Genomic DNA, 23,551 nt, shown 5'->3' on the forward strand with positions numbered 1-23,551 from the left:
GTACACAACATTTTTAAAGCAACTGAAGGAAACATAGTTACTTGATTATTCTATAAAATGTCACTACATGCCTGGAAAACACATAATACCGCCTCTTTAATGGAATTTAGGTCTCTACTTTGACTAGGCCATGCTTTGATCTGAGCTGTTTCACTGTAGCTCTAGCTGTGTATTCATGTTAATAAAGGAAGTCCCGCCTCGTAGCGTGAGCGGCTTTGTTGCAACATTTCATCTCCATCAGAGAAGATTTGAGAGGGAAAACAATCCGCAAAGCAGGAAGGACGGACGAGGGATTACAGGCATTCTCGTAAAACGATTCACCGATAGCAGCCGGCGGTAACGCCTTGATTAAAACACCACCAGAGAGCAGGCTTACACTCTAGAGAACAGAAAACAAGATGTTAAATTCAACCGTCTGAGCTTTAAAACATACCTTAGTCACATACCTGATAGCTAGGTATTTCTGACTGGGAGTCAGCTGTCCTTCCCTGCGCTTCGACAAACCTGCACACACACATACACACACCAGCATGATGCACACTGTGAAACACATTCAGGTTTAACCTGAGGTGTTCAGCATTCAGAGGGCAGCCACGATGGCGGAGCAATGTAAACATGAGCAAAAGGTCACGACCTCTGGAGATCGCTCTGTTGTTGGAAACCGGCAGCTTTTCAGCCCATTGGGCACAAAAACCAAAACTGTTTAAACAAAACTACGCTTCATTAAGACTAACATTCACCAAACCTGAAGAGGAGTTTCACTTTATACATGACTTAAAGGGAAACTAAAGGAATGAACTGTAAAAAATTGAAAAAAGAATGATAAAAATTAAGGGCTGGGTCTCTACTGAGTTAATTTTGATTAATTGATTACTTAGATTTGAACACAATTAACGGAACTTTTCCTTTTTACATAGAAAACTCCCAACTGGAACCTTTGAGCTAGTTTCTGGTACGCCTGTAAATCTGACGCAGAAGCTACACATGCTAACAACAGCGACGTTACGGCTCCTCTCGGCTCACTGGAGGTTCAGTTCTGCTTCAGAAACTGATCTGATTAGATGCTGGGAAATACTATTGTGTTCAAGTTGTGCTAAAAGGAGTTAGCCTATCAGTGAAGCTATTCAAGCCTAAAGTAGCATCTCAATGCTAACCATGTAGCAGCTAACGCTAACGTCCCCAATGCTAATGCTAATGTCTGAAATAACCTGAATTACCCAGTAAAAACAATAAATATCTCTGTTGTTGAGCTCATATGTCTGTTTACTCAGTAATTTAGCAGCAAAAAGAGGTTTTTGAATTTAATGAATTGCTTATTTTCTCAATTAAAATGCAATTAATTAATTACAGACATTTTAATCGACTCCTAGTTTAAAGCCGGTTGGATCTCAATCTGTGGCCTGAGGAAACTGTTGGCCATGAACCCATTACATAACGGCGCCTGTGCTCTCTTTCTGCTCCACTGGCCGGCCGATCGAGCCGTCTCAAAAATAAAGTTTTATTTTTTTAACTCCTCAGAGAATCAAAGTGGCACTTTCACTTCTGCCTCATCTGGCGCTTTAGTTTCCAGAGACGCAGAGGAGCAGGAAGCCGCGCGCATCTTACCGTCATGGATTTCAAACGCCATGCTGGTGATCTTCTGGGTTATAACCATCATGGGCCTGAAAAGCAAAACAAACAAATAACATTTATTTCTGTTTTATTCAACATAAAATACTAATTAAATGGGAAAATTATGACCGTTGAACAGTTTAGACACATTTTTAATCCGATTTCAGCCGACAGACATATTTTGATTTATGCACAACTTTGTGTTGCTTCATCACTTAAAATCCCAGTAAAATACATTAAAGCCTAAATATTTTTGCTAGAAATGACTCATTTTTCCAGGTGTTTGTCATTTCAGCTAATAAAAGCTTTCCTTTTACCTTCATTTTGTTTTGTTTTGCCATCCACCTGATGGGCTCAGATACCAATTAGCCCAGTAATAGCAGCAACAGAACCAGCTGCACCAGTATCCCTACAATGGGAAGTTCCCTCCTGGATAATTAGGGGCTTTTTTAACTTCCTGTTACTCTTCCTTCCTGCCGTTCTTCCTCTTGACTCTAAGAGTGCTGCATTAGTCATCTCTCTGCTGCTTCTTCTTGCTGGTATCAGCAGAATAAATCCACGCATAATGAATGACCAAACAGAGGCGTTCGGCTCAGAGAAGCATATTTGACTTGACATTTTGAAGCCAAACAGACAGACGGACGGCCCGTTTGGGTTTGCGTTACGTTGCTTAGCAACCAGCCTCCTCCAACCTGCAGGCCGTCTAGCGGAGAGGGAACCGACTCGGCGCTTCCAGCATCATTTAGGATGTTTCATGTAAAGATTTTATTTAAAACGTGCGGCGTTAGAGAAGCTCACCCAGTGAAATCTGCAGAGTACATGCCGTAGTCGAACACGTAGACTCTTGTGATCTGACAGAGGATCAGGTAACCGAGGGTGACGATGAAGCAGTACCTAAAGACACAGAGAAACAACAGAGACAAGTTTATACTTTTGCATCCTTCACAATAAATATTGCAAATACAGTCACATATGTTCGCCTTTAAAGGGCCAAAATTAAACATTCTCCAGGCACATGGCGGCCATTTTACAGCACAATCAAACAACTATGTTAAAGAAATTTGACTTTGTAATTTAACGCCTTGAAATTGGGCCTCTGTCACTTTAAGACATTCCTGTTCTTTCAGAGGCTCCGCCTCCATTACAACATGGCTCCTCTATTAACCCTTTAACAACGTTTTACTCACTGAGTCGCAGCTGCTATAATGAGATACTTCAAATGTTTGCCAATTGCTGCTGGCTAGTCTGAAGGAGCTGAGAGGAGGAGGACCTGCGCCGCAAAGGAAACTTAAGAGTTTTTTGTTTTTCAGAAAATTTCTTAAAAATTTGGTCTTTGTTGTTGTTGTTTTTTGTTTTTTCTATCTGCAATGGCCCTAACATGCTGTGGTAAGTATTTGATGATTTTGTATGAATTTCTATGAAATACTGAAGGGATTAATTAACTAATTTTATTTTTAAATGAGTGCACTCAGTTTTACATTCTTTGCATATGACATTTTTAACATACCGTTGCTATAGTCTTTCATTCTTATTTTTCTGTCCATCTGGATGATTTTTGTCATCACTTTGCTGCTGAATTTCTCCACTCTGGGACCATAAAGGATACTGGTGTTGACTGGATTTACTGCCTGGGTGCCGGCGGCATTCCTTGCTTTGCTGCAACTTGTTTGCGCAATTAGTCAGATAGAGGAAATTTCCATCAGACCAAACTGTGAAGAAGCAGCTCACAGTGAATTAATGTTTTAAGTCCTCAACAAATAAAGAATAATTGTATTACATTTGCTTTTTTTTGTTGGTCCCAACCCAACGCTTCCTATAAAGTCCCGTTTTTTATTCTTTTCCCAAAATGTTTGAGAGTTTCACAATTTTTTTGTGTTTCTACTTGGCAGAGACAGACAGACAGATAGATAAAAAGATTTTTTTCCTCTTATAGATATTTTTCTGCAGTTATGCTAATCGCTCTGCTAGCCGTTCATGTGTAACCATGTAAGGTCGAGCTCCAAGAGCAAAGGTCGTAGGTCAAACAAAAGATCGCCGTGTCCGGTCAGAAAGCTGTGGGCTTCCTGACCGGGTCAGAAACTCATTTGTTATGCAAAGACCTGAAAGGTTCAGTAACCTCAGCAAACAGCGACGTGTCAACGAGTTCTGGGACTTTACCACTGGACCCGGAAAACGTTTAGTTATATCTCTAAAATGCATACAGTATTTAATCATATTTTTAAAAATTTATTGATGCTGCTACGAAACAAACACTGGAGAAAATGACTAAAATTTCATACTGTCAATTTTTTTTATTTAATATAAATGACTGAAATTTAACATGAAGATAAATCAAAAATATGATGAGAAATTTTTCACAATAAATGGTAAACAATAAGATAAATTTCCAATAGTTTGGGGATAACTTGAATGTAACATCTATGGTGACCCTAATGAGTCAAGGTCACAGCTGAAAACCTGGTCGATGAATCAGCTAAGCTGAACAAATTAAAGTTAAAAGTGCTAAATTATAAAGAAGGTTTAATTTACAGAATAGTAATATGGAATGTACTTTAATTTCTGGACTATAAGATGGTAATTGTTTCCTATATTTGAACTCTGCAGCTCATAGACTCAGTTTGTCTGAACCAGAACTTCATCATCTGCTCCACCTCCAGCTGCTGTGGTTCTCTGAGTCAAACCAACCTGTTCCCCTCCTGGCCTGTGGGGGCGCTGCACCAAGAACCACTGATGGAAACGACACAAAAACCTCTGAAGACACTGAGAGCAACTTCCTTCTTCACCAGATGGAAACAAAATGGAGGTGTCAGATTTTAGCGGCTTTCTCTTTAGTGTTTGGCTAAAGATCAGGAGCCATTTCTGCTGCTAGCGCTAGGCTAGCGTGTTTGTTTTGGTTGTATTTACCCAGAATGCCCTGCACTCTGGTCTACTTGGTCTCATCTTCTGTAGTATTCTTTACTGCAATCTTTATGATAAACAATCACCATCAACAAGAAAAACATAACTAAAAAACCCCGATAGGATTTAGTAAAACAAGAAAACTTAATAAATACTTGAATTTTGTACGTTAAGAATACAAATATGTTTACCCATGATTGTCCTTTTAGGTAACATTTATTTTAATTTACTTTATTTTTAAATGTGACAGCTTGTTTTAAGATCCATGTGCTGATTACTTTAACTAAAGCGTAAAAAATGATATTTATTTTAATTGCCTTTTTTAACACTTAATAGCTGGTGTTTAAGTATCATCAATAAAGTCTTCTAATAACATTCATATAATCAAATTTTCTGTCAACCTTCAGGCACCACTGCCACCAGGCTCAGCTAGTTTTCTGTGGGAACTTGCAGACAGAAAAAAAACAAACCCAGACCTTGTCTCCTGTCGCCCAACATCGGTGTCTGACCTCACAAATGGAGCTGTTAGAACAGCTTCATGTTGAAATCTATAAATTAAGAATGGGATCCAGGATACCAGGATGGCATTACTGTGGACTAACAGGCGGTGGAAGTATCATGATGTTGGCTCTTTTGATGGGAAATGATGACAAGAATGAAAATTTTTTAAAAATCACAGAATCAGAACAAATTATTAAGTTCTGGTGAGTTCTGATGCCTGCTTTGCTAAAAGTGATGCTAACTCTACTAGTAACACTCAGCTGAAGCTTTATGAGGGGCTTTTGCTTATAACTTTGGACTGGACCAAATAAAGTACCAGTTTGTGTGTCTAAAAGTTCCTGCAGATGTGCGGCGTCCTGGAGAAAGAACCATAAAATGCTTCACTGAAAAATGTCTTACTTGTGCATATGCTCCAGGCTGGCAAAGATCATCACCCCGTAGGAGAGGCCGCTCTGCACCAAGAAATGGACCGAATACCTTTAAAGACAAGACAAATATCACACAAATATTACGCAAACATATCAATAGTTATTGAGTAATGCAGCAGGGTCCCGGCAGTCAGAGCACAGGAGAGAAATCTAAATTTATTTCAGTTAAACTCCTAAAAATTCATCCCTCTGATGTCAGAACAGGCTGCATGCAGATCGGTCCACCATCAGAGCGCCACAGGAGAGCAGAAACACCGAGTCCAGCAGCGCCGTGATCCGACCCACGTCAAGCCGTCCAGCAGAGCAGAGACGCCGCTCTGAGTTAGCCGAGAGTCAACGCAGACGACGAGGAGAGGAGGCGGCGGCGCAGGAAACATGACGGCAAAACAAAAACAGGCGAAAACACAACAGCAAAATATGTGTTTCCCATTTTATAGCAGAATTGTTATGAAAATGCTATACATATCAAATATGATTTAAAAGAGAGTTTACTTTCCGATTTAACGATTTTTATTCTTTTCTATCCTCTAACTTCATACGCGCATTTCTAGATTTAAAAAAAAACAATCACTTATTATCGTCAAGGCAAAACTCCAGGTTTGTATTTGATGAGGGAATAACATTCTAACACAATATAAAGCTAAAATAGGTCAGTTTTACATGATCCTGCCTCTTTAAGGAGGAGGAAGAAAGAAAATCTAATTTAACTGGGAGGAATGGATTAAACCAACATGACAACAAGTCCTGCAGACAGACACAATCAGCTTTGTCTTCGTTCTGCTTTACTCTCGACTTCATGGAAGTCATCCCAACATGTTTCTGTTTCTCCTGCAGCGCTGACAGCAAAATGCAGACAGGAACTATTATGGCTTCCTGTTCTACAAACAAATATCAGGTCCAGGCTGGGAAATAAAATTATTCACTATTTTTACATTTATTTTATTTTGAACATGATAGAAGTATAAAATCACACACTACGAGTATAACGTTGTAAAACTCAGTCATAATAATACAACTAATAACAAAATTCTAGTAATATGAGAATAAAGTCATAATAAAACAAGAATGAATTTATACTATTAGCAGAATAAAATTGCAATAATTCAAGTGTAAATTCAGAACAACAAAAGAATAAAGTTGCAACAATATGAGAATAAAATTGCCAAATTTGCCCTTTGAGGTCTAAAAGTGTAAAGGGTAATACAAATAAAAATCTATTATTATTATTTTAAAGTCATAATATTATCAGAATAAAATCACAATATTAGAATAAAGTCGGGATGTCAGAGAATAAAACTGCACATTTTTTGCACCGCAGGAGTCACATGATGAGCTACTGGATGTTACTACTGGCAGAAACGACAAAGAAGACGACAGGAAATGGTAGGACGACCGCAGAGCTGAATGTTTTTTGAACAAACTTTGTCACATGTGATTTTAATTGCTTTTTTTGTTTTGGAAACACAGAAATTGAAAAATTTTGTTTTTTCAACATTAGCAGATGACCAACAAAGTTTTTGTGCAGATTTTTCGTGAAAATGCAGGATAAACATGGCGACGCCTTACCAGCCGAAGCAGAACAGAGCCAAGTACAGGCCCAGGAGGGTGGCCACCACGTGTCTGATGAAGGGACTGGTTTTACTGGGATGGAGGTAGATCCGGAACCACACAGCCATGAGCAGAGCGATCAGCTGACACGCCACAAAGTTCACCTGCACACAGGGAGCAGAAGAAGAAGAAATCCCGTGAAAACACTGAACTCCATGGTTTCATTTGCATGAGAGGGATTAGAGCGACAGCCGGTTTCAGCTTCACTCACATTGAGGCATTACGTTTACTTACATAAAGCTTCAGCAACAAAGTGCTTTACATCATAAAAACATCATGAAGTCGTGAAACAAGAAATAAACATTTAGGTGAGAGACTAAAGGAGGGATGCAACACATCAGTATCATAATCAGTTTCCATGTTTTCTACATGGAAACTGTTTTCTCCATGTTTGTACTGTTTTTTTACTGTTAGTTTCTGTGTTATTTACCATCAATTAACACAATTTTTAACCCTAACTTTCTGACTTCTTTGTCAGTTTAAGTGTTTTTACCATTAATTTTCATGTTTTTAACAGTTTATATGTTTTTAACATCAGTTTCCATATTTTTTGTGCCAATTTTAATGTTTTAAGTCAGATTTAATGTTTCTTTTACTCAATTTTAATGCTTTTTAAGTCAGTCTCAGCTGGGTTTTTAATCGTCAGATTTAGTGCTTTTCGGGATCCATTTTTTTCACTTTGCCAATATCTGTGGCTTAGTATCGGCCAATACCGATCAGATACAAAAATCATCTAGAAAACCAGTAGAAACATAAGTGCAACAAAACCAATCAAAACCAGAATAAATCTATAAGGCGAGTAAAAACGTTTTCACAGAGCTGTGTGTCTGATGATCCGACAGCCCTGCTGGCGTCGCGCCGTGTTTGTTTTTACGCCTCCGTATGTCAGCATAAACTGACTCAGGGAAAATCCTTAACATCCTGTGAAGCTGTTCCTATTAACCTCACACACCTCCCAATGTAAAGGGAAACAAACATCCCTTCATGCAAACATGGGAGCATCACTGCAGCACATTATTTAGACATTAATTGCTATGAGATGAGATTAATGAGGAGGGAGAGGAGATGCAGCCCAACGTCTGTCTGCAGGTGACATGCTGACAAATCATTAGCGGTGAAACATTTTGTTTGTCACATAAACGCTGAGGCAAGCATGCAGAGAACATGAACCGTAACAAGAGTTTGCTCTCTTTTCCCTGTGGGTGAAAATGTTCAGCAGGTGAGCAGCAGACAATGGAAAGTTCAGTGGAAGAAAAATCCCCTTTTTTAACCCTCAAATACATTTGCTTGTGTACTTGGAGTGTATAAAAGCTCAGTTTTTCTGCCCCTGTGCTGCGAAGATATCTGTCATATTTTTGAAGCCATTCAGTTTTTTTAACTGTTACATTTCTGGCTAATCAACTTCATAAATCCGCAGTGATTTTGTAGGAATGCCAAAACAACAAGTGGATAAGTGATAATGTTGGGTTGCTGCATTTATTAACCCACACAAGGATCAGAACCATTTTGAATTTCCTGGTTAGATTTTACTTTAATCAGCAGAGAAAGTCCTCTTTGTTTATGCAGCGCATTTCAAAGTCCTTTAGCTAGCTCTGCTAGCATCACGAAGGATTTACAGAAAGATAAAAATACTAAGTTATGTCTGAGGAAAAGCTGCAAAAAACATTAAATAAGAAAAAAATTCTTTATTTTAGACATGAATTTATTGCATGTTGCAAAACACGACTTCTGCTAGTGCTGTGTGCTAGCTGTTAGCTCGTGGTGGATGGAACCGTACTGCGGGTGTTGAATTGTGTTATTACATAAGTAGATTGTTACTGTTTTTGATGTTTTTGTCAAGGGTAAAACATGAACCAAATCTGGTCAGTGATGTTTTGGTGCCAGCTAGCTGATAGCTAGTTGGCTAGCTATGTTGAGGTGGTGTTTACAAGATGTTTCAATTCAATTTTGGAAGAAAAAGTTTCTGCACTGCAAGATAATCGTGTCTATGATGGCATATTAAGGTCATTGTAGATGAAAAAAATAAATAAATCAGCTAAAATGCTAAAAATTTTGAGATTAATCTCAGAAATTGTTTTGAAAAAACTTGGAAATTTCTGAGTGTGAAAAATCAACGTGTCTGCATTTTTGGCAGAAATGTCCTCTATTTGCATTTAAAGAGACAGCACCAAGACAAGCTGCTCTCAGACGAACCTCAGAGTTAAGAAGGAATTCAGAGCAAAACATTGCAGTTTCACTTTAATTAGACCACAACTGACTGATTCAAATGTGAAAAGCAAAGATTTAAAAGTAAGATATGTCCACTTTAAGGTGCATCATAGTGTTTCTCTGGCTTCCTCTTCCTCAACCATCAACCAAAAGAAAACACCACAACTGTAAGAGATGTTTTTGGGTCTAATTTTAGTCACTTTCTAGCTCTAAATTAAAAAAAAAAATCTAGCACATTTGTGTTAAATAAGTTACATAATTCGGCTGAATGTCTGATTTTTGCCCATTTCTCAGAGAACATGGATATTATAAAACTAAAGCTGCATAAGAAGATTTCTGCCCATCAGCGTCAAACATGGACAACGTTCTGAGTGTCTGAGAGTCAATCGGGGCGAGGCGGGCCCATCCCTGAAGATCAGAGCGTTGCTTTGTTGGGGAAGGAATGTCATGGAGGAGAGTGAAGAGGGAGGAACAGAGGATTGTTCAGACCAGCAGCAGCTGCCGGAGATTTCTTCACACAGTTTTCCGTGTTTGGCGAAAGCTCTGGCAAAATGTCAAACTTTACATCAAGAATAAAGCTGATATTTCGTTACCTAAGGCCTGCAGTTAAATTAAACTAAAATCATCTTTTCTGGCTACAGATCCACCTGCAGAGCAACCTGATAAAGAAGCTCCATGAAATTTGGATCTTTTGATTCAAAGTTACATAACCAAAATGCATGAACATAATTTACTTTTTCTACATTTTAAGGCTGGTATCACTTATTTCCGTTCCTTATTTGTCAAGTGTTGCTAAAAAGCTTCAAACTCAAAATTTGAAATAATGTTAGAAATACAGTGAAGTTTTAGTTTGCAGGGAAACAAAATATGGAAAAGGTCCACAGATATGAAAACCTTTGCAGCAAGCAGATGTTTTTATGGTGCAGGAAGCGATAATACGCAGCTGGCCGTTTCCTCCTGGCAGCAGCAGCAAAAAGCTCGGTAGCAAGACGAACCGGAGACCAACACAGTCGATCTGAGGGAGACATTCAGAAGGAGGGAGGAAGTAGTAAACGCGGTGGAGGACAGAGATAAGCTTCCTCGTTACTGTGTGAAATACTGAGCGCATGTGAGGAGGAGTAAAAGAGCGGAGCAGCTTTACTTATTCTGCCATTAGCTCTGCTTACCGCCATGCCAAACAGGCCCTTCACATGCAGCATCCATCTGCTCGTTTCTTAATCTAACTCATCAGATTTCATGTTAGCGTGGAGACAGTGAGGATGTGGAGTAAGAGAGGACGGGCAGCGCAGAAACAAACAGATGGGTGATGAGTCACTTTTTTCCTCTGGGCAAATCTGTTTTTGTATAACCCAGCAGGAAGAGGCCGCGCCGTTAACCCCGTCTGGCTAAATGCTAACATCAGCTAGCATCTTCTCAAAAATCAAAGCAGTGATTTATTTATGAAAGATTCATACAACCTTTAATTGCAGTCCATTTCATTCAGAATAGCAACAAAGTGTACTTTAATGTTAAGCTTAGATTTGTTTTGTTTTTTTAAGCTTATTTATCAGGAGTCCAGTTATTAAAACTAAATAAAGACAGAAACGGGTTCAGAGATGAACAGGTTCCGGTTGACAGTCATGGTTGTTGACTGAATGGTATTTTCTTTAAAACTTATTATGTAAAACACCTTGAAGTACTTTGCTTCTATAATGTGCCATACAGATAAACTTGATATATTCGATTTAGCACTTTAGCATTAGCTTCAGATAAATACCGTGTTGGTCCAAAATATCTGTGTGGCAAAGTGAATCAGATGCATTTATTTATTTTATTAAAGTAGTTAAAAAGGAGATTTATTACTTAGTGATTTTTAAAGCTATTTTCTAAAGTTGTGGTTTTTCTCCACTGATTCAACAAACTCAAACTAAAAGTTTTCAGATTTTGTTCTTGCTGCTGCAGTTAACAGTTGAATGTCTTTGAAGACATTTTTTAACTTGTTAAATTTAAAAAGAGGGAGCAAGAAATGTCTAAATTTGCATGTTATTAGAAAGAATGTGAGCGTTTTGCCTCGATATTTTACAAAAAAAAAAAAGAACTTGGAATGAGAAAAAGTCACCCAAGGTCAGCAAACTGCTGAGAAAAACTGTGTGAAATGCTGATAATTATGCAAAAATGAAGCGGCTCGCCTCCAGCCTGAGTGTCCGTTCCATTAACATGTTTATGAACTCGCCTTGTCAAAGATTAATTAACGAGAAGCTGCAGTCTGGAAGGTTCCCATGGGGCAGGAGCAGATAATCATCCTAACAAAACGGGCCTGTTGACTGGAACCGGGCACCTTTTCAATGGGGAAGTGAGCTGAGTGCTGTGGTAAGGACTATTCAAATCACACACACACACACACACCCACACACGCACACACACACACACACACCTCTATAGAAAGAGTTAGTAAGCGTCACCATCCGCTCCCGTCTTTGTGCAGCTCCATGTTTAGCACCGAGCCTCCGTCACACACACTGCTGGGTTTCTGTCTGTCTGTTTTTGTGCATCAACACAAAGCAGGAGATGAATTTAGACCATCATTAGCATAAAATCCTCTTCTCTCCTTAGTGTTATTAAGTCAAAGCCTCCCTCCAGTTCGCCGCCACAGCTTTAGGGATTCATGCAGCTGCTGCCAGGATCAGAGCGAAGCATCAAAACACTCAATTTAAACTCAATCTGTGTCAAAAGTAGCTCAAGAAAAACAAACATGGCAAACTTTCTAAACCGTCTGACAGTCTGATGAGAACAGAGCAGGAAGCAGCATTCATGTCCAGGTTCTAGTGGGAGAGTAGCGGAGATCATTTTTCATTTACCAACTTAATATTTTAGCTAACTTTTAGCGCATTTCTCCTGAACTGATTTATCCAGATAATTTCTTAAACACTAATTTGGCTATTTTGAAAACTTTCAGATTATTTGGCATTTTAGCTTAGCGTCTGTTAAATACAACATTGGTGTAGCGCTTTAGCATTAGCTTACATTAAATACAACGTCGGTGTAGCGCCTTAGCATTAGCTTACATTAAATACAACATTGGTGTAGCGCTTTAGCATTAGCTTACATTAAATACAACGTCAGTGTAGCGCTTTAGCATTAGCTTACATTAAATACAACGTCGGTGTAGCGCTTTAGCATTAGCTTACATTAAATACAACGTCGGTGTAGCGCTTTAGCATTAGCTTACATTAAATACAATGTCGGTGTAGCGCTTTAGCATTAGCTTACATTAAATACAACGTCGGAGTAGCGCTTTAGCATTAGCTTCTGCTGAATACTACATTAGCGTAGCGCTTTCGTGTTACTTTGAACTAATGTTTATGATAGGTGATTCAAGGTTAGCTAACTTTTCAGCTAGCGGTGCCCACTTTTGCGAGTTTCCATAAAAGCGGTTTATGGAAAGGTGTTTGTCAAAAAACATAAAGATTAATATAACAGAAAAATGGAAACATACAAGAAAATGACTGCATGACACAAAATCTTCTGAAGTATTTTTGGTTTAGTTTCTAGTGCAAATATCTTAGTACACTTGGAAAAAAAAAGACAAAACTAACTTGTAGATGAGCTTTCAGCACGATATGTGAGCTTGTTTTAAGTCCTTATTATTGAAGAAAGGTTATATTTCCATTGCCAGTTTATTTCACTTATAACATGGTAAAAATATCTTCTTGTAAGTAAAATAATCTGCCGAAGGAACTGGATCTTTATCATCAATATTAAGGAATTATTGACCTAAAACAGGTTCCTGCTGGGTTAATGGGGAATGAATCAGTTTCTCTGAATAACTGAACTAAATTAAGATTAACTGACTGAGTGTTGGTTATGAGACTCTACGTTTCGCTGTGGCTCTGCGCCCGAGCGGCAGCTGCAGCGTCACGGCTGCTGAGGTCCGACCCGACCCGATCCGACCCGGTTGGTCACAGCTCCTGGAGACAAGCCGACATGTTGCTGCATGAGGAGACGCTGACACAACGGGAACAAAACGCTTCCTGTTCTTCGGTCAACACAACGAAGCCTGGGCTTGTTTGGACCTTTCTGCTCACATCGGGTTCGGTTCCACCTCAAACCGGGCAAAAAAACGCAAAACCAGTCGGGTCAAAGTTAGCTTTTCTCCATTAAAAAACATGAAAATAATATTATTGTGAATTCTTTCTCCTTTTCAACAATAAATTGAACAAACTACATGTTTTATTGAAACCAATATTAGCATAAAATTTGCGTTATTCTTTTGCTCTGTTGGCCTATAAATAGTTTATGGTTTCCTTTTAAAGCTTTTGTTGCATGACCTCACGCTATGATCTGTAAAATTATTTCCATTTAAGAAATAAAATTGCCATGAGAATAATTTTAAATGTCCGTCTCATCCACATCGGCTCCAGATGCCCGAGGGCCAAATTTGCACCATTTTCAACTGCAGTCAGGAGCCGCACAAACTCATCCCATGGGCCACAAATGGCCCCCGGGCCACACTTTGAACACCCCTGCTTTACTTTAGCTGTCAGCTGAGACCAGAGAGAAGCCTGATGAGGAACAACCAGAAGAAGAATGTCACACATAAAGCCTGCAGCGCAGCAGGCTGATCCCAGGCTATTAATAGCTGAACAATCAGACGTTTCCCCACAAGGCAGCCAGCAGCGCCGGGCCGGGCCGGGCCGGGCCCTGTGTGCGCCTGCAGCGCCGCATGTGAAGCATTTCAGCTGGTCTCACCAGAGAGGTCACCCTGCTGGAGGAAAATACAGCTGAACGACGTAAAAAACGTCTTTATCCTTATAAAATGATGTAAATGTTGCTTTGCAAAAGCACAGAAATAACAATAAAAGTGACAAAGTAAACAGAAACAACGCTCTTAAAAAACTTTTGTAATAAGATTCTTTAGTCACATACAAAACTGATTTACATCAATGCATTTAGTCATGTTTTCAAATTTATAGATATTTATTGTAAAGCTGAAACAATTAACCGAATTAATCGTGATTTATCAATTACTAAGACAATCGTCAACTAATTTAGTAATTGATTAATCTTTAACTGGAGTATACAGACACATTCAGAGCAGCAATTAAGTCAAAGTCATACAAAAAATGCATTCTGCATTTAAAATAAAGAGGCATTTATGTCCTGAAACTGTAAGTTTTTATGATCTAACAAGTACAAAGTTATCAGTATTTAATCTGTTTGTCAGCAACAAAAGGTAAAAATAGTTGATTCAGACTAAATGTACTTTTTAGAGAGAAAATTATGATATTAATTTAAGAAATTAGGAAAACTAAAAGAGTCCGCACTTCGTTTAGTGAATAAATTGATGATGATCTTGGAGAGTTAAGTAAAAAAAAAAAGTAAGTATTTTTAATTTTGGTGAAGCTAATGTGATGCATGAAGTTAGTGTCTGCTTGGTTTGCAGGCCGTTAATCTCCAGAAACTCAACTGGAACATTTCAGGGAAAATGGGAGAAAAATGGAGGATGAGCCTGATGAAGCTGTGGCACCTGAACTCGTCCACCATGATGACGGTTAGCAGAGACAGATGTGCAACAGCTGGTGGAAAGACTGGAGGGCAGAACAGAAACAACTGCAATGACTAACTATGACGGTTATAAAGAATAAATTAATTCTGTCCAGATTTAATTTTATATAAAGCTTGGAGAGTCCAGGACGGAGTTGAATCAATCACAGGTTCGGCATCAGAGCCACTCAGAGCTTCAGTCAATGGGAGTTTTTCCACTGACCGCTTCCTGCAGCAGAGAAGCAATGAAGGCGAAGAGTCTGATTAACGTCTGAACGTCCGAAGGTGAAGCACATCAATAATTTACTCTGAATGGAGTGAAATTACTTATTCATGCATGAAACAATATTGGTACAACTTGAACTTTTTTACATCACAGCCACAAACCTTTGGTTTTCTTATGGGATTTTAAGGCCTGTGCCCAACCAAAGTGGCAGCATCAGGCTGTGAAGATGGTTGTCTTGAAACCACAGAGAAGCTGGCTGGCGTTTTTTTCTAGAAGTTGAAAACCACCAGGAAATTCAAAGCTGCCACGTCTGGGCCAGTTGCGTCAGGTTTGCAACCACAAACATGATAACATGCGTGTCTGCTGCAGCGCTCTGCACCAGATGCAACGCCAAGAGAAGCTCAATAAGTTAGTGTCTGCTGCTTGAGCAAACATTAACTGCTTCTCTGCTGATGAGGGCAGAAACGCGCAGAAATATAAAACAAATGTTCAGCACATAGTTAGCATTAGCTTCCACTAAATAACTTGTTGGTGTAGCACTTTAGCATTAGCAGAACTAATAGTAAGTGTTTTATGTTTAGCGCAGCTAACTTTTTAGCTAGCAGTGTTCACCGCTGCCTGGTTTTACTGAATTGATAACCAAAGGCAGTCACTAGTGGACAGCCAGGACTAACGGCTGTTTTGCCAACGTTCTGCCTCACTAAAGCAGAATCAGCACAATAAAAAGATTAAAACCTCCTGCGATTCCTGGCACAACTAAAACAGAGGATTTAAGAGCTCTCACGAGGTGAAATGATTGTTGTAAATCTGTTAAATTTATGTTCACTAATCCGGTGTGATGAGCCTCATCAAACCAACACAGCTTGACCCGCTAAGTGAGGCAGTTGTTCCCGGTATCTGAACCATATTTCACATTTAGACGATTAAACATTTCCTCATAAAAGTCCATCCCAGTGTATGAAGACCTGCTTCATGTTCCTGAGTGATTTTAGCCCTTTAGCTAACTCATCTCTTCCTCCCAGGAGGAATCACACATGCTCGTCTTGTTGACTCTGAACCTTAATAAAGGTTCAGCTCCTTTACACGGAGCTGAAGGACAGAAATCAATTGGCACATAAAACTCTCCAGAGGGCAGCAAATTAAAGACAAAGAGGAGAGACTCTCAGCAGACCTGTGAGCTGAAAAGGAGACGCTAGCTAAGAGACGCTAGCTGAGAGACGTTAGCTGAGAGACAGTTGCTATGGAGTTGCTATGACAACAATGAAGAAGCCACAAGTTTAGAAATAGCTTTAGCCCCGTTCCAAATTTAACTTATAAACAATAAAATTACATTGCAGTAGATTATTGTAGCTTTTATCTGCTAACTGAGACATGTAGCCTGTGTGTTTGTACTCCGACAGTGATTTCTGTTGTCATAACTATAACTTTCTGTCAGGTTTTTATTAGTTATGAGATTCAAAGTTATGATTATGATGTCAAATATCATAATTATGACATAAAAAGTAAACAAATTATAATTTTGTATCTCAATATTATGAATACGTTTCATAATTATGACGTAGACAGATGAAATTAAGACATTAAAAATAAAATTATTCTGACTTTGTAATGTGTAATTATGATTTCCTGTTGGGTTTTAATTATTTTTTCTTTCATGGCAGGAATGTGCTTCCATACAGACGCCATTTAACATTTTAATGCTTTTATTTTAACTTTTTGTGACCAGTAAGGAAAATTATTTGTGGTTTTCTGAATCTTTTTAGACATAAAAACTGGAAACTTCTGCATATTCAGCCTCCATGAGTCACTACTGTCACAGATGATAAACAAAAATGCACACCACACTTTTCAGATTTGTTTTTGCCAAAAAACAAACTTCAAGTTAGTATGGCTTTGCATATTTCAATCTTTACTTATGATAGTAAATATAAGTGATATATAAAACATGATTTAAAACCGGTGTATGAACTTCCTGCCCGACTCGCCCACGTAACAGAAACTCAAACCGAAAGCTTCCAGGACAAAAAGAAACGTCTGGGAGAGACCGACTGACAAAACAGCAAAGTTTTTTCTCTCAAAGCTTTGAGTTACATCATCCAGTTTGTTCAGGGATCAAAAAGCAGCCTGGGAGGCTGACAGGAGAAGAAGAGCGGAGCGTTCTGGTTCAACATGTTTGCTTTGGGTCTGAAACGCCGGCAGCCTCTGATCGGCCGACATGAACTGATAGAATCCCGCAAACAGAGACACATTTAAATACCCTGTGACAAAACTCTCTCTCTCTAGATCCCAGAGTCACACCCACACTAATAACGCTGCTGATAAAATGCAGTTTGCTTAGCCGGATTGGATCTGGGTTTAAACATGTCCGCCTCCTCCAGGTGTAGCTGCTGCACCGATTCTCAGATAAATCCAAAAATTGACCTGATTTTAACAAACAAGAAGCTAAAAAACAACAGGTTCTGAGGATAGAGGCTTTTCTTTCTGCTAAAATGGAGTTACTTCTCTCTACTGTCACCATGTGCTTCCTGAGAGAAAGTCAACATATGGGAATGAGGAGATTAATCGTGATTAATCGATTGTTGTCAAATAATTTAATCACCGGTTAATCAATAATTGGAGTATACGGACTCCAAAAAAGGTCTGTTTGCTGAAAGAACAACACAATCAGAGCAGAAATTAAGTCAAAACTAAACAAAAAATCTAAATATTTGCATTTAAGATTAAAAAAATCTTTGTCAATCTGCTCTATACGGAATGAAGTGGGGAAGTTTTAGCTTCACTCGGTCCAAATTCTGCAAAAAAAGCCCAATTTTATCTAATAATTAACTGATAATGCAAAAATTAATAAATAATCTACAAATGATTCAGTATTCACTAACAGAATGCTATTTTATTACATTTTAGCCAATTAAAAAATTAAAAAAGATTAAATTATTTATTTGCATCTTTTGATATATTTGATATCATTAAGTGGTTAATTGAATAATCTGCAGAATGTGAATTTTCTATCTGATTAATCGATTAAGTGTCCAAATAATTGATAGAATAATCAATTACTAAAATAATTGCTAATTGCAGCAAACATTTTGCTGTTGGGGCCAAAATTGTCACCTTAAAAATCTAAAGTAAATTTCTTGTGACCTTTTTTTTATTCTTATCTCTTCAATAAAAACTGAAAATTTAAGATTTTACTGAACGGGGTTCAGATTAAACTGATTTTTTGACCCAAATCTGCATCTGAGTAAAAGTTTCTCCAATGTTTGTGCTTCAATTTACTGAAAAATTAAGTTGAACACAAGAATGTTGTTAATAAATTAGAAAAAAAAGATTTATTCTTCATATCAAGACTATTTTATTTGTAAAATTTGCAAAAATGTCACTAAAACTCAACTTGTATCTATTACCTGGCGCAGAACAGATCAGTTTTATACATAATACTGTTTATCCTTTATTAAATGACATTTATCACAGTATTGGTGGTCATAATGTTATGCCTCATCATTTCATTTAGACTGAGAAAAACTGAAACTATGGCAATGGGAAAAAGATTTTCCTCCAAATAGATTTATTTTCTTATTTGTTACAACGAAAATCAAACTAGGGCTGACTTTTGTTTGAGGCTTTCATGATTAATCGCGATTAATCCGATTAATCCGATTAATCGCGATTAATCGCGATTATGATGTTTACCTCTGTAGAGGTAGTTTCTATATTCACCTGATTCAAATTCACTAAAGCAAAACTGTCACTGCATTTTAGGCAATGAAATGTTTATTTTTTTGTTTTAAAAAAGAAATTATTTGTTTAGTTGCATCGTTTAATGTATTTCTAATATTGTTCAGTAGAATGTGACAATTCTTCATGCGGTTGATTGATTCATCGTCAGAATAACGGATTAATCAATTACTAAAATAACTGTTAGTTATATAGCTTCTTAATCAGATTAAGGTCCAGACTTTGACTAGGCCATTCCAACACCTTTATTTTGTTTCTGTGGAGCCATTCAGAGGTGATATTGCGTCTTTGACCGAGAATAAAGCCTCCAACTGATGATTCATGGTTCCATCTGCACAGCAGCCCCAGATCACCACCCTGCCACCACCGTGCTCTGCTGTACATGTGCTGTTTTTTTCTCTTTGGATGCTTCAGGAGTAATAACGCTTCTAAGGAATTACTTTGATGCGCTTTTCAGACAATATATTTCTGATTTTTAATTTGTTTTGCTTTTAGAAACGGTGTCATGTCGACAGAACGGTTGTAATGTTGTTTCCTGATTCTACAGGTTTGGTAGCATTCATGTGTAAGTGAAGCTACTTTCCACTCCACTGGATTTAAATACCTAATAACTGAAATAATCATTTAAAACTACTTTTTAAACTCACTCTGGTTATTTTAACCTGGTATTTGATTAAATAAAACTTTAAAATGCACCAGGAACACCGTGGGTTGTGTTGGTCCTGGATTAGGTTGTATATTTCCTAAGAAGGAGCCCACAGGAACCGGTTCATAAGAACCAGACCGAGCTTTTCACTTGTTTTGGACCTGCTCTGCTGCTCAGTAATGAATAGGAGCCATTGTGTCTCCTAGATACACACTAACCAGAATGTTTGGGTAAATTTTAACCAGTAAACACCAGTTTCTCTGGTGACCCAGTAAGGGTCCACAAAGGACATTTAAGTGATGACAGCAGATCATCAGCAGCAGCAGCAGCACCGGGTCGCTGCGCATCAGCTGTTACAATAACACGTCGCTCGGAAAATCACGTCACGCACTCGGTCTATATATAAAGACTCGATCTGAATCTGGACTCATACCTGGTCGACTGGGAGGTTTATGATGTCGCTGATTGGCTGTAGCAGAGTAGATCCAGTGCAGGATGCGGTGGTTTGGGTCGCCATGCTCGGGCTGTGTCAGTAAATCCTTCCCCTCCCCGGTTCGGTTCGGTTCGGCTCGGTTAGCTTCGCTCCCCCCGCCGCTGCGTTAAAGCCCCGGCCAGCCGAGCAGCACCGCTGATTTTGCGACGAGCTGGACGGTTGTCATCCACAGCAAGGCGTCCGCCAAAGAGGAGCGACTCGAAGCGAGAGTGTGACCTCCCTCTTTCCACTGGCGCTTCGTCTCCGGCTGCAGGCCCGGTCCGGGGGCGCTCACTTCCGGTTTAGCACATTGACTCCATGTTGCTGAAACTTGCGTCATATTTTAAAGTCATTTATTATTATTATTATTTAGAACAGGAACAGCGTGTTTTTATAAAAAGTCTTATATATTTATAAAATATTGTCAGGTTTTCATCTTTTGTCTGGGGAATTTGTTTCATAAGCCTTTCTGGGTCCTGAAGCAGATTTTCACTAGCCTCCCTACAACCCCTCATGCTAATATGTCAGCACCAGACGCTTTCTCATTCCAAAGCATAGCATACCTACTATCATTAGCATTGTTTGCTTACATCACACCAGTGTTGTTATGCCAAACAGAATATGTTTTATTTTGGAATACAGTGGTATTTTTAAGTGTGCCAAATTATTGCAACTCTTTGAATGTAACTTCAACTGACAAGCGCTAATTTTAAACAAGTTAACAAGTTTGATATCTTCTAATTTTTTCGCATTGAGTAACGTTTATCCGTTTCAATTTGAACTGGAGTGCACTGAAATATGTCAGTTGAAGAAGAGAGAGTTAGCTGCTGCTGTTTGGAAATGCTAACCCAAAGAAGAAGGTAGCGATGCTAGCCAGCGCTGCAGTTTCTAACTCAAGCGGTTTACGGTTAGCGCTGGGATAAAAATATTTTATCAATTATTTAGCAATGACGTTACAACGACTTAAAGATGCTTCATTTTCAACATTCAACATTCACATTCCTTTCTGCTGGTTCTGTAAATTTATATTATTTTGTTTTAAAATTTTTAAATTGAGTATTGATATGTTTTTTTGGACTGTTTACGCTGTACTTTTGGTTTCAGTTGCGCTGGGAGGGGAACAATCTTGACCTGCGGTTCATCTTTGACCACAATGAAAATAGTGTTGGTGTGAGTGGAGCCATGGCGGCCCAGCCCTCTGTCATATAACCGTCTGTTTCTGATCAAATATGCTGTAAAAACAGATTAAAGTCCAGAACTAACATGACCACAGCGGGATTCTTGATTTTATTTCGCGTTTCTGGTGTCAATAAACACCAAACTCACGTGTAACCGACGTAACGTGCAACATTTCCACATGTGAAGAGCAACAGCATGACGTCAGAAGGATGTCATGTATGATTCATATGCACAAACTTCAACACCAGGATCAGCGTCAGAAGTCTTTTGTTATAAATAGATGTTGATGTATGTATGTTTGTAAACAGCAGCGCTGTAATAAATTAATACATTATAAGCAGGTTGTTGCGTCACAGATATCAGCTGTGACTTGTTTTTGGTTTATTAGCAGAAAAAGCTGGAAAAATTGATTTTTTTAAGTGCAGGAAATACCTCTCACTGCGTATTAAGTACAAACTGCTTTTTCTTGGTATTCCTAAAAATATGTACATTAATAAACACTGTGATAAAACTTATTCTTAGTAAATTGTTGTGTAATTTCCTCAGCCTTCCTCTGCGCTGTCAAATAGCTCCATCTAGTGGAAGGAGGTAGGTTACGACAGGTGTTATTTGGACAACATGTTTCTCTTAATTTCTGCCTTTATTTCAATATTTTTATTCTACGTCTAGGGAAACAGGCTCGTTCACATATATTTCTAATAATTCAGTCAGGCTTCCTTTGAAATACTGGTAGCTGTACCTCACTCCAGTGGCCAACAGAGGGCAGCACATACCTACCGTTCCTCCACAGATAAAGATTTGAAAGTTTTGCGCATTTAAAGTTGAAAACAAATATTTTTTTATTTAAATAAATAAAAATGTTCAGGGTAGAAGCAGATAAATAGAAGCTTATTTCCATCTGCACTCCCAGTACAAGAAAAACTTACAAAACATGGAATATTTAAATTTAAAACCAATCCCAAAATATACAAAAGATATAAAATATATATAAAATTAAAAAATCATGACTTCTATATAATGTAAACATACATTCAACATATTCAATATTTGTAAGCCCTGTGACAGATTCTCAGTTAGATTTACAGTGCTTATATAGAGAATGGAGATTTTAAAAAGTACGTATGTATTTTCTTTAAATAAAAATGCATTTTTGACCTAAATAAATAATAGAAAATACCTTTAAAGTCAAAATATTTCTTTGTTATTTGTCAGCAACCAATCAAAATAACAAAAACATTTTTAAAAACATTTTGCAGATTCTTTTTATCATCCACTACAAAACAAGTTCTACAAAAAAAACCCTACAAAATATTTTGATGCAATTTTTTTTCTTTTTATGCAGATGACCTTTAAAATCAATATAAAAAGTACATTTGGTCTTTCAGGGCTCCCGTAGTACTGTTATGAACCCAGCTGGTTGTTTCTGTGCAAACATTTAAGGCTTGAGTTGTAGCTTATTTAATATTTTAGAGAACTTAAAAACATCCAACAATGACTCAGCAATTTTATTCTGCCTGTGAAAATAGGAGAGATTGAATGATTTACCAAGTTGTTAAAGAAAAACCTTCTAAAATAATTTAGTAATAAAAAATAACCATTTTGTTTAATATATTATTTTTCATGTGAAGGATCTGTTGAAGCTATTCCTGAATCACGGCGCTTCAGTACGTGCACTTATTGTCCCGTAGCTCATTCATAATTAATAATCACTCATATTTACACATGTAGAAAAAGAGAGGAAGAGAGAGAGACAGAAAAAGAGAGGAAGAGACAGAAAGAGAGGTAGAGGTATAGTGAAGGTAGAGGTATAGTGGTACCCCGGGTCTCTCTCTGGGTCAGGTGGAGCTTCATGTCACTCTGTTTGCCCGAGTCATTGTTCCTCCTCAGAGGTTCCCAGTTAATCCCACCTTGACAAAGAGACGCAGTTTGTTAGGCTCGGACCATCGGGTCATGCCGGGTCGTTTCTCACAGAACACACAACTTCAGGGGGTCCAACGGTCTATTTAAAGTAACGTGACAGCATGAGGAGCGTTAATTCATTTATCATGAGGATAGGTTAGACAAGCTGCCATTATATTTGCATTCAGGACTCAAAATGTTCCCCCCAAACTAAGCTGCATCTGAAAGCAGCTGCATAAGCTCCTTATTTAGCTAATAGTTTCTGTTTTGCTCCTTTGGGGACGAACTTCCTCTCTGTTTATGGACAGGAAAGGAAGCATCTTTGTGCTCTGAGGTCAGACTGGACTGACCTTCCTGAAATAGGACATGTCCTCAGAGAGAGATGGACATGATCTGTTTATTTACCACCAGGACTGTCTGTGTGAAGCTAATGCTCTCATTCACTCTGGCTAGCAGAGAGCAAGGCAACCTGTGGGACGGTCCTGTTAGCCGCAACAATACATACATTTAAACAACGCATTCATTCGGTTATAAATGTCACAGTCTCAAACTAAATATTTAATTAGCAAGCTAGATATTTAGTTAGCAAGTTAAATAGTTAACTAGTTTGTATTTAA

The 23,551-nt window shown here is 38.3% G+C and overlaps 1 protein-coding gene across 1 annotated transcript in view; it reads right to left on the reverse strand.

Moving 5' to 3' along the window:
- mboat2a (membrane bound O-acyltransferase domain containing 2a) overlaps positions 1-20,108 on the reverse strand; it is a 28,762-nt gene extending 8,654 nt beyond the window's left edge. Inside the window, exons 1-6 of the mRNA XM_028000761.1 lie at positions 19,818-20,108; positions 7,005-7,150; positions 5,410-5,487; positions 2,410-2,505; positions 1,606-1,661; positions 447-504 (exon numbers count right to left, since the gene is read on the reverse strand). Coding sequence (XP_027856562.1) covers positions 447-504; positions 1,606-1,661; positions 2,410-2,505; positions 5,410-5,487; positions 7,005-7,150; positions 19,818-19,901 — 518 coding nt within the window. The 5' untranslated portion in view covers positions 19,902-20,108. The remainder of the gene's footprint in view (positions 1-446; positions 505-1,605; positions 1,662-2,409; positions 2,506-5,409; positions 5,488-7,004; positions 7,151-19,817) is intronic.
- Positions 20,109-23,551: the final 3,443 nt, after the last annotated feature.

Source organism: Xiphophorus couchianus, chromosome 19, assembly GCF_001444195.1.
Source record: "Xiphophorus couchianus chromosome 19, X_couchianus-1.0, whole genome shotgun sequence".
NCBI classification, from domain to species: domain Eukaryota; kingdom Metazoa; phylum Chordata; class Actinopteri; order Cyprinodontiformes; family Poeciliidae; genus Xiphophorus; species Xiphophorus couchianus.